This window comes from Ptychodera flava, chromosome 14 (assembly GCF_041260155.1).
Source record: "Ptychodera flava strain L36383 chromosome 14, AS_Pfla_20210202, whole genome shotgun sequence".
Taxonomy (NCBI): domain Eukaryota; kingdom Metazoa; phylum Hemichordata; class Enteropneusta; family Ptychoderidae; genus Ptychodera; species Ptychodera flava.
Genome location: NC_091941.1, coordinates 18,877,327 through 18,893,471, shown reverse-complemented (window position 1 = coordinate 18,893,471; position 16,145 = coordinate 18,877,327). Strand labels below are relative to the sequence as shown.

At 39.9% G+C, this 16,145-nt stretch overlaps 2 protein-coding genes across 2 annotated transcripts in view; one reads left to right on the top strand and one right to left on the bottom strand.

Moving 5' to 3' along the window:
• The window catches only part of LOC139149637 (calmodulin-lysine N-methyltransferase-like), a 41,818-nt gene extending 41,147 nt beyond the window's left edge, over positions 1-671 (top strand). The window contains exon 11 of the mRNA XM_070721472.1: positions 115-671. Coding sequence (XP_070577573.1) covers positions 115-240 — 126 coding nt within the window. The 3' untranslated portion in view covers positions 241-671. The remainder of the gene's footprint in view (positions 1-114) is intronic.
• A 7,926-nt stretch (positions 672-8,597) lies between these two features.
• LOC139149632 (uncharacterized) lies at positions 8,598-15,282 on the bottom strand. The gene is made up of 2 exons (XM_070721468.1): positions 14,938-15,282; positions 8,598-12,350 (listed from the first exon to the last, which is right to left on the bottom strand). Exon 2 carries the CDS (start codon positions 12,133-12,135, stop codon positions 10,660-10,662), a length of 1,476 nt encoding a protein of 491 aa, XP_070577569.1. The 5' UTR covers positions 12,136-12,350; positions 14,938-15,282; the 3' UTR covers positions 8,598-10,659.
• Between the last annotated feature and the right edge of the window lie 863 nt (positions 15,283-16,145).

The window sequence follows — 16,145 nt, the reverse complement described above, 5'->3', positions numbered from 1 at the left end:
ACATCATCAAAACTAATGCGCGGAATTATACAATCATCAGCAACAGTGCACACATCAGCAACAGTGCACACACTTGGTATATAATAGTGAATATTTTCTTCCTTTTTTCTGCAGGCAAAAAGTAAAATGAGTGACGGATACGACGAAGATATTCACTATCCAGTATTGTTGTTTCTCAGGAAATTGAAACTGTTGACCCCTCCCCACAGAGTTCAAGTACAAGGCGCCAAACTTGGTTAATGATGCCACTGTTGGACCAACCACACATAGACAATGCATAAAGAACGAATTCTGCTGTTTTCTCCTTTTAAATTTAAATACCAAAGTTTTAAGAATATTCAGTGATAATGTGTGTGCCAGGCAAGTCACTTTCTTCAATTTATTTTAAAGAATGCTCTGTATCTACAAAGTGGCTTCAGAGAAAGATATTCAAATTCACACACAATTTCTTTTAAGGCCAAAAAAAGAAAAGAAATGTTTCTGGTCAGCGCGCACGTCACTCGATTTTTTTTTTCTGTTTGTGGCCGATGGCCGTGGCTGACACCAAACCAAAATGGCTAAAGAGAAAGAGAAAATTCTTTGGGGGGCATGATCAGTGAACTGCATGAACAGTGTATATGTGACTATATTGATAAAACTATAAAACTGACCCTCCTCCCTCCCTTGAGGGGAAAAATAAAATAAAAAAAAAAATAAAATGCTCGTCCCCGCACCATTTTGAAAGAAGACCTGACCAGAAACATTTCTTTTCTTTTTCTTTTTTTTTTGCCTAAGTATTTCTGTCTTTGACTACTAGTTGACTTAAATGTCATGAGACCATTTTTCGTGGGACCAGTTCTGTTCGATGTGAGTGATCACTCACACATTTCTAGGGGACCACTTTTCAAATTTTGAGCTATGTGTACATTTGGACCAGAAAAATAGACTTTCCAAAGCTTTAATATATCTTCCTTGGCCTCAGAAAAAAATTCTAGTCAGGATTCTAGATGATATTACAGACCTGCATTCATGCTTCAAGTATCCAGTAGTATTGCTTATGTTCAGGTATCAGATGTTAAATGTGTGGGCTGAGTCAATATCAAGACAGTTACCCCATGACAGTATAACACCCTGACACTCCTAACCATGGACAGTAGTCTACTGTCTATGTCCTAACCCACCAATATTATGTGCTGTGGTTATGGATTGTGGTAGGTGACTGTCCTGTGAGAAAATGTCCAGGGGGTAACTATCCTAGAACACCATCTGCTAACCTTAATCTTCTGTACCGTATTACGACAGTTTCCCCCTGGATATTTACCATCATGACATCAGGATAGTCTACGTCAAGTTGGGTTCATGTCCCGGGCGTAACTTTCCTAGAACCAAGTTTAGAACTCTTCCTGGAACCCTATCTCTCATGATAATTTGATGGACGTCAAGACAGCTACATTCTCATTCACCGTCAAGACATTTCCCAAATACCAATGGGGCTAGGGTTAGAGAATTGGTTAGAGTGAGGGTCTGGTGGGTAAATTTCCTTGGGGTGACTCTCTTAAAACAGATCTTTTAAGTGTGTGAGAACAGTTTTATAGAAAGTTACGTCATAGTTTTCAAGAGCATATATTTGTGTGATGTTTGTGTCAATGTTGTCAATATACCAGTAGTCTTTGTTTTACTACAATTTACTTTGTAGTCTAATCCAAGGGCATACATGATCTTTTCCATGTTTTGATATTCATCTCAAGCATTTTTTCAAAGACTTTTGCGTTGTTTGTTGAGAAAATTGTATATGTAAAGAAGCCACAGCTATAGAGATGTAAATATTTAAAAAAAACATTTTTTTTTCATAAAAAATGATCCTGTTTATAAAAATTGAATGAAAGAAGTGCATATTTTTACCAATGATGTTGAAAATTGGACACTGGTAGAAGTGTGTCACCAGCTGATCTTTGTTGTCAGATATCTAATGAACTTAAATAGTATACACATATTGACTGGCCATGTGGGCCACAGCATACGTCTGTACCCCAAGGGACTGTGAGTCACCCCCAAAAATGGACTGTTTCCCAAGGCCGAAGGCTGAGGGAAACAGTCTGTTTTTTGGGGTGACTTACAGGCCTGAGGGGTTAAAGACGTATGCTGTTGCCCTCATGGCCAGTCAATATGTGTTTTATAACACACCTCATCCGTAGTCATACATAAGCACGTACCATACACAAAAGTTGTCGCATGTAATATGTTGGAGTGGTTTAGTAAGAAAAAGTTTTTCCCAACAGGATCGCAATACTACTATTCTGCAAAATGTTCATTGCACCTTTATTATAGTTTTCGTCCGTTTCGAGTTCTTGTTGGAAACCAGAGCATTCAGTTCTTCTTCAGAAAGTAGGATAAACCTAGAAATTTCTTGACTATCGTTTCTATCGGCCGCAGACGACATCTTTGTTTACATTCCAGTCTGCGCATGCGTCAATGTCATTTTTGACGTCAGCGGGCATCATTTTTCTGAACTGATGCCTGGCAGGCAACAGTTCCAACAAATGATATCTGATGATGTCATGTACATGGATTAGCACAAAAAGAATGCATCCCATGTGACTATCAATTGGCAAATTAGAATACAGACTGTGGATGAGGTGTGTTATAATAGTGTTTGAAATTTATTGGGGTACTACAAAGTGCAGCGAGTGTCTATTTCTAGATTATACTTTGTAAATGTGGCAGCTAGTTGAAGCCAACTTTGGTATGAAGTTGTTTACACTGAGGAATACCTTTTATATGATTCAGTAATGTTATTCACGGCACAAGATCTGTAATTCATTTCCCATCGGCTGCCGCAGCAAACTTTAGCTAACTCTCCCTATTTTAAAATATTTTGTGGCACAAATCCTCTTGACAGGTGTTGGATCAGTGTCAGCTTGACTACTGATTAATTTTTCATATGGGCAAGCCCATTGAAATTTTGAGTTTGTGATGAAAATAGCACCACAGTGGCATTTTTGCAAAAATTCATGCTCATGACTACAATGTTTGTGGGCTGCATAACTTCCAATATTACCACTGAATGCAACAGCCATCTTTTCACAACTGTCTGCAGTTTGATTCAAGCAAACAATGATCTTTGCAAACATTTCAAATCAAAGTTCAAAAACCAAACTAGCACCAATGCAGGTATCAAATCTCAAGGGTCTGCACGATTTTTCACCCGTGGGAAACGAATCCGGAAGTGAATTACTGGTACTTCAGCCGCATCTGGCTTAAGACCACTAATTAATTTCCCATAGGCCACCACAGTAGCTTTGAGCTTGATTTTCCTATTTTAAAACATTCAGCAGCACGAATCCTCTTAACAAGTGTTAGGTCAATGTCAGCTTGACTACTGATCAATTTTTTGTGTTGGCAAGTCCACGGAAATTTTGAGATAGCGATGAACATAGCGCCCTCAGTGGTGTTTTTGACAAAATTCAGGCTTATTGTTTTGATTTCTATCAGCCCTAGAACTCCTCATATTACCACCAAATGCTTCAGCCATTATTCACAACAGTCTGCATTTTGATTCAGGCAGAAAAATATCTTTACAAAAATTCTTGACGTTAAAGTTCAAACTAAACAAGCATCCGCGCAGATATCAAAACTTCAAGGTCTGCACTATTTTTCTATTTTCGTGGTCTATTTTAAGGTCTGCACTATTTTCGAACTATCTTCGTGGGTAACGAACCCGGAAGTGAATTAGTGGCCTTGTGCCATATTACCAGTCTTTATGTATTTATCATCCATCATCAGAGATTGTACAAATTGCCTTGATATCTATATGATAAGGAGAAAAATAGCTGTGCCTTGTTTGTGATCAAATAAAGCAGTTTGTGTGCATTTGTTGTTTTTAAGGCAATTCTTTATTTCATGTAATGTTGTAAGTCAATATATATATTTTACCAAATATTATAATGCATGCAAGCCATGTGATCAAAATCTATTAACAATGTATGTAAATCATTTCATGACAACCAGAATGTGTTGCTCATGTAAACGGCTGAACACTGAATAATTGCCACAGTAGAATTAGTCCAAATAATTAGTCCAAAATAATTGTGAAAGATAAAGTGAACTTAGGGAAATATGGCATCAATCAAGTTTTATGTAAAATAGTGTTGTTCCTCAGTTTCGTTATTTTCCACTGAAGTCAAGGTGCAGAATATGTGTGTATCCATATTCAACTTGACATGGTGAATATCGAAATCTTTTTCGTTCCCTCATTGCGATTCATGTTACGATTTGTAGACATCATTGACATTTAAGGCCAGTGCAGACGGAAGTCAAATCCTTATTATACGTGTATTAGCATCAAGGAGGAATTGCCATCGTGTGTTGTGACATCCCTGATGCATTATACAGTGCTGTAACATCCAGACATCAAATAAAATCTGTGCCGTTTACTCTCCTTTTTTCTGACCAACAAATTAACGATGGCAGTTTGCTGTCCTACATGTTTGAGACTGCTGTAATATAATACCATTGATTTTTTTTCAAAGGTATTTTCATTTCTCATATTCATAGATATATCTTGTATCTCTGCCATTCAATGCAGACAGGTACGTGTAAAATGAGTTAATTTTATGATTTTTTAATAGTCTGAGAGCAGGTCACAGAGAAGAACAGAAATACTGGATCATATTTTTGTTGCCTAGAGACCAGTAGTTGTTGCCATAGCAATCAGCACTATGTACTCTTTGATAAGTGCTCTGTTTCTTTCTTAACTTCAAGAGTTTTTGAAAGAATGAAATTGTAAAAAGTTTTTTCTGTACAGTGTATATTTCTCTCAAAGGAAGAGGAATGAGAAATGTTAAGTTCTGAATTTTCAAGCTTGTATCTTACATAATATATATGTTCACCGTACATATTTTACAAAATGCAGTGATTCATGATACTGCAGTGGAATCAGAAAAGTAGAGCTATGACGATTTCAGAGTTGGAAAATGATGACTGCTCGAGCAAATGAGTAAGTATTTGACCGTGGAATAAAGTAACTACACTCTCAAATAATTCAGTAAATATAGTCTCACAATCAAAGCATCAACATTTCATTATGGAATCATTGAGTATATTTATGTCTGTACTGTTTTACTTTGAGGCGCAAATTAATTTTTGTGACCAGCTCTAGTCTTTTTATGTTAAACCCTTTCATCTCATTGACAGGGAAGACTCAGTTCTGTTGTTTTTTTGTCACTGTTGTATATCTTACTTTATGTCAAATGCAAGATAAATATATTCGACTCACTCGTTACATTCTCCGTTAGTCGCATCCTTTGTAGTATTTGTATTTTTGGTTAAAGACGAATTAAATGAACCATGTGAGACCATAAACTGCACTCTCGTTCAGTAGGTGGTACAGGATTGTGGTGAAATGTTAGCCTCCTGAGGTCGTATATAAAAACCTTTTGTTTTTATTCGTCTGCTGACTTTGGTGAGAAGGGCACTGTAGTGATTCTTTGAACAGCGCCTCTTTGAACGATAGAGATTGCATTAACAGATTAAGGTAGAACGCGCCTCGGGGACAGATATTCGGACTCTCTAACTTTTACAGTTCTTTTCTGATCTACCACTTGTGGGGGCTCATTTTAAAGCTCTCGGTGTAAGAAAATGTTCACCGTCTTAGTTTTTTTTAAATTCGAACATTTTATTTTTCCCCATAGCGTTAAGCCAGGGGTGGCAGCCAATTTGAATTTCAAATATCGGTAAATATTAGGTAATTTGTTTCCAAATCTTGCCAGGTGACCCCTGATTTTTATTCTTTATTTGGTAAGAGTATGATTGGAAGTTTCAACGAGGAAAGTTTTCAGCAATAGTTTAATAAGTCTTTCACTATCGAGGCTTGTACCATGGACGTCTGTGTGGCACATCTCTGTACGTCCATGCTTGTACTACCTCCATGTAGGCTACCTAAAAGAATATGTGCGCGTCAGTAGAAAGAAGGATCTTGCGCAACTGACTGTGTTTTATCACCTGCTTTGCGGGGTCGCTTTAGAGAGTTCATCAGTGACTGATTACCATCGGATCGATATTTTGCAAATGATCGCCACCCACATATCACGTTGGCGACAAAAACGCTACGTGCTTCAGATTTCCGTGATAATCTTTGCATATCGGAAATTTCCAACACGACGATATAACCACCGATGCCGACTTTATCAGAGCAGAATACAAATGAAAATTGAACTGTTAAAAAAAGAGAGGAGTTTCGCACAGGACGGCCCGACATTGCATAAATGTAAAGTAGAATTCAAGATTTTATGATTGCATTTTGAAAGGTGGCACTGCTTAAAAGGGATATTGTTCAGTTACAAAGACGATAATTTATTGCGCTCCCTGTATACGTGTCACCTATCGATTAGTTTATGTATGCACCGGTGTGTATTGTTCTGTTTTTGTTCCCTCCATGGTTCCCTGGCGTGTTTCTGAGATCTTTACTGTTGTGAGCGATCGACGGTAACTCGTTTTTCAGTTTATTAACGGGAAAATTGCCTCATCCCACTCTAATACAGTTCATCTCGGGGACAGACTTTCGGACTCTCAAACTTTTACAATTCTCTTCTGATATACCAAGTATGGGGTTTATTTTAAAGCTCTTGGTGAAAGAAAACTTTTCACCGGCTTAGTTTTTCGAAATTCGAAAAATTAATTTTTCTCCATAGAGTTAACACAGGATGGCGGCCATTTTGAATTTCTAATATCGGTAAATCTTGGGTAATTTGTTTTCTCTAGTACCAAAATTTGCACGGTGACCCCCTATTTTTATTCTTTATATCGAAAGAGAATGATTGAAAGATTCCTTGAGGAAAGTTAGAGCAAAAGTTTAAGTCTTTCACTTTCGAGGTGCATACTACCTTACGTTACACTTTCACCCCAGATTCTAGATTATCGGTATTTTGATGGATGTGTTCCGTGTATCGTCTCACATCATTACCAATCATGAGTATTTGGTCACAATTTTACAAGTGGTATAGCCACAAACTGATGACGTCAAATCGCCGTACTCAAAACACAGGCGCCTTGTAATTATGGCACTGTGTATTGTTTACGGCGATTTGACGTTACCAGTTTGTGGCTATGCCATTTATAAAGTGATGCCAGTATTTAATATAAAACAGCCAGCATACAATCTGAAATCACAAAATAGAAATTATTAATTCTATGCCAGAAGAGGCATGGACCAATCACCGCTTTGTTCATTCTGCCAAAACAGCAATGAGACACAAGATCATCTTTTCTACACCTGTAAATTCACTGAGACCTTCTGGAATGAGTTTCACGCCTTTGTTGAGGAACCTCTCAGTTTGTTCACGAGATGCAACTTAAATGAAGTGCTCTTTGGTGTTGACGGTTACTCTGACATTCACAATCACTTGCTACTGTTAGCCAAAAGACACATCTATGCCATGAAAATGAAACACAGTAAACCACTCTTTGCAGCTTTCATGTTGCAAGTGAAATTCAACTACCATCTAGAGTACGAAATAGCTCTGGAAAAAGACAAATTAGGGAGACACTGTAGCAAATAGATAACTTAGCACTATACTTTTTTTAATTTAAGTTACTGTTACTAAAGAAAATGTTACCAATAAAACAACTTAAATACAAAAAAAAGTATGAATTCTGTGTAGACGGTTTCACGTTGAGTTCTCGTCCACAAACAGAACACACCACTGTCGACCGCCAGAAAAGAGGTCAAGCGGAGTTCAGATCCCACATGTTGCAAAATGAGTAAGACCTAAAGCCAGAATTTCCTATTCACACGGGACTCTACAGATTTAATCCATGGGAAGTATTTCAACCTGTGCACAGAATATTTTTACGTCGTTGTCGAACACGTATATCTGACGGCTAAGCTTACCCCGAAAATGCGTTAAGATTTTAAAACTTTAATCGGGCCCGTCCAAATTTTGCTGTCGGGTTTCAAGTGGGTAACCAAACGATTTGAAAATCAGCTTGTAACTGCAATCTTTTGACAACTACCTAAGGCGAATCAGCGTAGAAAACTAAACATGCATCCACGTATCTGAACCGTGACGAAGAAGACGATTGGTACTCAGATGATCATCTACCACAACATTCCTGCAATCTGCATGAAAACGAAACTGTTGGACAAGGGCCGTCATTTTGTATCTGTGTATCAATATTTATATTTTCATTATCTTTGTTCTCAAAAACATAAGCTCTGTCTCCTTCTCCCTAAACTATTTTGTTAAAATATGTAGCCTCATAAATCCAACGCTTTGTGTACAATATTGTTGACAAATAGATTTAAGTCCGGATCAAAATAAAGTCGTCTGGAATGGAGACTGGGATGTGATGTTAAACAGTAGGCATCGACATTGTTCGAAGGGAAGAAAAAAGCGCATTTTAAAAATAGAAAACACACGTACGATCTGAACTGACAAGTTGAATACAGCAAATTTAAGAATGATTGAGGGGGTATGTCTTGCGAACGGAGCAAAAATAAGAGAAACTATATCAAAGATACCGCTTATAGGGCCTTAAGATATGACTCATATATCTTTTCACAGAGGAGATAAGGTCGAACTTATTCTAGGTCAGACCGTGGATTGAAGAAAACGCGAAAATTGAGAAAAACCATTTTATTTATTTCATGTTCAAGTCGAAGTACGACTTTACAAAGCCATGTTGTTTCCGTGTTACGTAATGCTACATCTGCAAAACCAATGTCATGCAAAACTCTAAACATCCAAATTAATTTCCTGTCTAAACCTGTCGACCATTAACCTGAAAGCTGCCGTCGTTAAGGTAGAACGAGCCTTGGGGACAGTTCTATAGACTCTCAAAACTTTAACACGTTTTTGGTCTATCAGTTGTGGGGGGCTCATTTTGGAGTCCATGTACCGTAAATGACGTTTTCACCGGTGTATTTTGTTGAAAATTGAAAGTTTGACATTTCCCAATAGGTTGCTATTTTGAATTTCAAGCATCGGTAAATGTTGGGTAATTTGTTTTTTTAATCTAAAGTTCTTCAGCGTGACCCTTGATTTTTTTTCTTGATCTCCGAAAGGAATGGTTTTAAAGTTTCATCGAGGAAAGCTTGGGAAAAGTGTGTCTTTCAATTTCGAGGCACGAAAAAGTTTAATTCTTCAGATAAATTGAATGTCAAAGTCGGTAAAGTCCATTTGATCTTTATTTTACAGGGAAAACGAGATATTACGTTGATTTTGTACAAAAGGAAAACAGAGTCTTTCATGCGTTTACCGTTTAACTTTTTCTGCAGTGTACTACATTAATATAAACAAATCTAGACTTCTTTTTTTCTGTATACACAAACTATTTTTGGACGGAACGTGATTTGTTTTAAAACGAGAGGAAATTAAATAAAATCTTTCGGGTGTTTACCGTATCAACGGTGTCTGTAGTTCACTATCGATTAGTATGAACAATATAGAAGGCTATCAGATGTACTCTAATTTGTTTTCGTGAGCAGAAATGATGAGAATTGGCCGTGATTCCACAGCAACTACGGATTAGAGCTTGAGTCGACGTCAAGCTACGATGACGTAAACTGTTGACTAGTCGCTTATTGATTTGTTTTGTGTTGTTATATAGTTTCGCTTTTGCACGGTAGAGAAACGTTATAGCTTATCGTATGACGGCTTCGCCACAGTCCATGCATTCATTAGAAAACTAATGAATGACCTGCTAATTGGGGAATCATGAATTAGCTTTGTGTAAACTGTACTGTTGACCGTTGTCTATTTCATTGGACTGACGTGGTTGTAAATTTCACACAGACAGACAATGGCGTTAATCGTACACTCCGATGCACGAACGTCATATCTTACTGATGGCAGTTATTGATCTACACCTTTTCAGTCCACACAACAATGGATTCAGTGATTACATCCTACATAATTCAGGTCATCACCGTCGTCACATCCTTAGTTGTTGACATTCATGCACAATTTTAGTGACCGAATCTTGGCTTCATGTCCGGAGGTCAACGACTTTTACATGTAATAACTCCCTGTGTTCACTGGTATGATGACTTTGAACTTCTGTACAGACGCGGCGAAACGTGCCAAACAGCTCATCGGAAAAGATAACACGCTATGGTCGTTATATCGAAATTCAGGTTACTGTATTAGATAATTCTCTACCGAGTTCATTATAAACATACGAAAAAAGACCAGCACTTCTATGATACTGAAAAGGTACATGGACAAGAACACTGAACAAAAAACCCTCGACTAAATTCCCTTGTTTGAGTTATATGGTCGAAAAATAAGAGTTGATATGGTCGGAAGACATCTTTGAACAATAAATTTCTCAAAATAAAAGCCACAACATTCTTGTGTACAAATTAAACGTCTCTTAGAAATAATATTTCTCTATGAGTTGGAAATATATTTACAGTTTGTTATAATACAAAAATTACGTACATAATGCTTTTTAAATAGTCTTCCGGCACACACAAGTCCTTACACGGTTAAATACACAGTTAATCTCCCGAGACTGCTTCCATGGTCTTAGATGTATACCCCGACACGATTCTCCATCACACGATTTCGTCGCAAACAGAAACCTCATCTACAAGCAAATCATTTCAAGTTTTACATGCCAAAGTGTTCACAGACATTTGAAGAAATTGACGTCTGGTTTACGAATTCAAGATAGGCATCCTCAGCTTTCTACATTCATTTGGAATTGTCTGACTATTAGTACGGCGTTTGCAGACTTCACGAACGGATTTGCACGTACGACAGCGGCATCCGTTATGAGGGACATCGGTTTTCCCAACTTCGACGCCTGCCGAACAAAACTGCGGCCCCTGGTGAACTCTTTGGCGTCTCCCTTTTCATCTTCACTGTCACTGTCTTCGTCGTGTTCGGAACCCTCTTGCTCCCCTTCCTCTTCTATGACGGCGTCGATTGAATTGGTTGACAAGATCGACTTATCTTGCTGTATCGACTTCTTGTCCTTTGTTTGATGGTGCTCCAGAAATTCTTGCTCGGATTCAAATCCCAACCACACGTACATTTCGTCGGCTTTCCGGTGTTCGATGAGATCACGGGACCTGAGAGCATTCGGTCGGATGGCGGACGTCTCGAACGGGTTTTCCTGAATCGGCGCCTGGTAGTATGGAACAGGTGGGCCGATCAGAGGAACAAACGCTTTCTTGCGCAGATCAGGCTGCCTCTTCGGTAGTGTCCTGGTTGGCGGCGGTTCCGATTTAGTAGAGCCGATCTCGCCAGCGGCATTCTCCGAGTTCGCTGCCGCGGCGCCTTCGACGGTTGCGCCTGAAGTAGATTTGGCTTGACGATGATCTTGTATGGCCGGCAGAGCGGTGAAGTGTCCCGATGATATCAACTGACTGAGAGAAGTTCTCTTAGGTAGGATGCTGCTGCCAGCTTTACTCACTGGCGGTAACTCCGGGAAGTTCAGGGAATGCTTCGGTACATGTCCTCTGGTCACAAACACATTATCGCCTGATTCCCTTGCATCGCTATCGACCTTGTCGCCCAACGGTTCGCTGATCTCGGCTCCGGGAACGCCATTCTTTCCACGGGCCTTTCTGATCGTTGATTTTTCTCTGACCAATCCCCGTCTGTCGCTCTTCCCCATCTTGGAGATATTTTCCCTCATCCGCTTGAGTCTGATTTCATTCAGAGTTGTGTTTTCTCTGTTGTGAGTGAACGTTGACTGCAGCTCGTGCAAAGTTCTCTTCAGATAAATGTCTTTCGCCTTTTTGGACATGTCCATAGTTTTCAAACCTTGTGTTGAGTTGACGATGTCCGTTTTGTAGGGATACTCTTTCACATTGGCCACCGAAGGTTTTGTGGTCCCCGAATCAGTCACCGTGGAGTCGTTCTCTTGCGTCGCTGTTCCATCGTCGCTCACAGACAACCTCCTCTGTCGATTTTCAACAAGGAGATTTTTCAAATACATCATTTTCTTCTTCATTTCCTTCTGCTCCTTACCCATGCTAGCCATGGCGAGTCTTTTCTCGTGTTCCAGCAGGCGTACTTCTTTAGCCCCTTCCAACGCCAGAGCGTGGTTACGACCTTTCCCGGCGTAAGTGGCTCGAATGCCCATCTTACTTTTAATAGTCCGCGTTTCGTCCTTCTTCATATCAATCGATGGGACACCCTTCGGCATGATTGGTTGACGGGAGGTAGCCGTTTATCTTTTATGAGAGGTGCAAGTATTGATGGGTGACTTTATCGCCAATGTTGTGGGTTATCCGCGGCCGGGTTGCACATCAGAAGCAACCAAATTATTGAGCGCTACGTCTGCAAAATGGTATGTCGCCGCCTCCCCTTGACCAACGGACGTCAGTTTTAGGTGTACCTCAAGCCACTCATATATTGTACCTGGTGAAGAAACAGAATTACAGTTGTAAAATAATGATCGTAAGCGTGTTGTTCTACATCTGCTGTCTTACCAGTTGTTCGAACTACCTTTTCATATCATTCAAGTTGGCTGCTTGTCTGTATAGCTTTTGACTAACTTCTCATTGTACCTATGAGGCGTCCCCAGGTGATCCAAAAGACCGGACCTATATTTGCGATCGTGATGGACCCTGCGTTCACATACACCTGTCACCTCGTTGATTCCACATATTACGTCATCTTAGGTTTAAAATAGTCAGTGTTAACCCTGATGGAGGTAACTGGCTCGGATCTTAAGTAGCAATAAATCAAAAAAAAATTCCGATGAGAGGATTTCGCTTATTTGCATCACGTCTTTCCGTTCTTGCACACTGCTTTACAAGAGTGGCAAGTTATGACCTGAAGTGTCTACTTCACATCTGCTCCAGTAATTGTACTGTTTCATTTTCAAGAATGACGAAGAAATTGTCAGGATCTGAGAAAATACATGTTCCGCGAAATGTTAAGGTGGAATGCAACGCGAAATCGAAAGACTTAAACTTTTGCTCAAACTTTCCCCAACGAAACTTTAAACCATCCTCTTTCAAAATCAAGAAGATAAGCTAGCGAAAGCTTTATTTACTCATGAGCTTCAAAATAAGCCGCCACAAGTTTGAAAGATCAAAACAGTATTAAAACAGTTTGAGTGTGAATATAGTCTCCGATGCGCAGCCTACTGTAAGGTTTGATCCGCGTTTGTTTTTTTATCCCTAAACCAGTCTCGTCATTTAGCATCATGAGTACATTATACAGTCAATAATTTAACTTGAGTTTGTGCACCATGGTTTGCTTATTTTTGCCTGTTTAATTATCCCGAAGATTCATTGCGGGGTGTATTACCGGTCCGTTGTCAAAGAAACGGGAAAAGTGCATAATTTTCTGCTTCCTTCCATTAAAGAAGAAACCGTTCATTATTTAGGCCGGTTTCCGTCGTTTAGAAACAGGAAACGCTGGCGAGGCCATATCGGGATAGCAACAATCGTTTTGATGGCTTGTTTGAACAGGACGGTAATGACGATAATTGACAGGCAAACTGTGATTTAACTGTGTGCTGTTTTCTTTTCTGTGACTGTGTAAATGCCACGCAAGATTTAGTAACTATAGTTTGAATTGGTTTTTTTTTTCACGATGTCGAGTGCGGAACATGCAGACGTTTGTTTTTCAGCGGCTCTCTATTGTCAACAACACGAGCTGACCAGATTAAGTAGGGTTGTTGGGACGTAGAAACAGACTTTGACACCTGTTCGATTCGATCGCCGTTGACGAATGATTGAAAAGACTACATGTCGTCGGCCAAAGTACACTGGACGACATAAAAAAAACCCGTACTTCATAAAAAGTCAATAAACTCAACTTCATGATGGTGGCACGCAGAAAAATTAAGTTCGTAGATCTATACGTTAGGTATCTAAGAGCCTAGCCAGGCAGGGGTTATGACGTATGATCCCGTTGAGTGACAAAAAGAGATTGAACCACAGTCCCTACACGAAGGGACTGTGATTGAACGTCAGGGGGCTCAAGATTCAACAAATAACATCAAAGCCGCTGTTGAAAGTACATGCTCTACTGGACTACTGTCTGTCCATGGAGGTACTTTGGCTGTACTAATATTCGGATCAAAGGTGTCTGCTATCGGGTTTAACGAGACCAATATTGATCGTAGCGCTCATTTTGCATGAAAGAATCTCATTTAAATTCAAAATTGAGAAGTGGCTAAGTTGTACACAGAGGCAGCTAAAACACCGCCCGAGGCTGTGCGAAAGAAAACGAAAGGGCTCTGCAAGGCGCTCATTGTCAAATCCTGGCAACGATGCTCCTACCGGTTTCTCTCACAATTACACAGATAAAGTGAAGCGAGTAAAGGGCCTTTGAGATGCATAAAATACTGTGTGTTTTGCTGAATGACTTGGTGATCTCAAATTGTAGAGGCGATTTTTGAGCTGATGTCGTTGATTCGCAACGGCACCGATACTGTGTCACCTATGTGTCTGGACGATAATCAAGTGATTTTTTTTTCAGCCTCAGTTGCTGACATTTTATTGACAACTTGGTAAATGCTCTTTTAAATTTATGGCGACCATTATCGCCACGATCTGTCGCGGCCAGGGCGTTGTGATTTTTTTTCTGAAATTGTAGACATATGACAAAACCACTACTTTCTCGGACAGTGCAACAGTCCGACCACTATCATCCCAGACCACCTGTTAAACGAGAAACTATTATATATTTTTATTTTACGGTTAATTCTAGTGGGTTCTGAGAGAACCGTCTTGCCTCCGATACGTCATAACGAAGCAGAGTTGCGATATACCAGACATTTTAAATATTCCCTGTTATTTCAAGGCACAAAGAGGACAGACGGTCTCGAGGGAATGAAAATAGCTTTGTAATGTAAGTGCTCGGATTATCCAGTGATATAATTTGGCTGTTTTCAAACATTTAACAAATACCTCGAAAACTAGTAAACCTAGTTCAAACATTGCATCCTGCAAACAGGGGCATGCATCGTGGTGATAAAACCTTCACCTACCTTGAAACGCACGGGTTGTCAGTCAGAGGTGGTTTTCCTCAGCCATGTCTCGCAAACCCTCGTTGGTATGACTCAACCATTTTTCCGGCTCAGATTTCTACTAGCGCTAGATTTACGCGATACTAAGAAGCAATCAGGTACAATAAGGACCGCGGGTAATTACATTGAACTTCACAAATTCCTAACAAATACCCTTGACAACATACGTGCCCGGAAACGCGATTCACCGCCTTCTTTACCCCCAATTTGACAGTCATCGGCTGGTGTTTACGATTGTTAGGTCTTCTTCGCCACAGATACAAGGGCAGTAGAACTCACCACTGGGGGATGGTCGACTGCCTGAAATGCGCACCTGTTGCCCCGAGTCGGTAGCAACCAGACAGGTAATGACAGGGCCAGGTGAGGAAAGGTCATTTGGCGTACTATTTTATTTTTCAAATGTGCTCTTAACGTCGAGACACTTCAAGAGTTGTTCGGAGTTCACTGGTGTGAAAAGTCAACTTCAAATAATCCCAAAGCGACTACCAGGGGCACGGATCGTTCGAGGCTCCCTCTAGACGAAATCCGATGGTTTGCCCCAAAAGTTAGAAAACAAAGGGGCACTCGAATAGAGTGATGTTATGTATGTTAATCACTCATTGGTGACAACAAAGACGATACAATACTATGGGCATTACGCCTGGCTGCCTGAAGGGAAAGCCTAAATATATCGGCTATACAATGGACCCCGCCATTGTGTTCTGTGTTTGCGCTGTACTGAACCCTGAGATCAAGAGAGCTCATTATGGACACGAAAGTGCAGTACCACATTGACTTGAAGTCGTCTGCGACACAATTTACGCCAAATATTGATAGAGCATTTTAAGACCTCGCAAACAGGTGTCACCCCCACGACATACCACGCACATGGCAGCGCGCGCACGTGAACTATGTCATTGCCATGACAACCAACGAGCAAGCTTATTAATGTATTCAGACTATTGTTTTAGCGAACCTGTGTGACACCTTTGGATGAAATAACTGTCACTATTGTTGCCATCGTTGTCAAGAACGTACCACTGAACATAATATTCATTATAACTGTAATTATAAAGTAATTTAAACGGCATACTGAGGTAAGGGTCTCGGCAAAATTAAGCGGGGCGGTGTGCTGGGCCGTCAGTGCGAGGATATGAACAACATTCACTTATAGTACATACCTTTTCGAG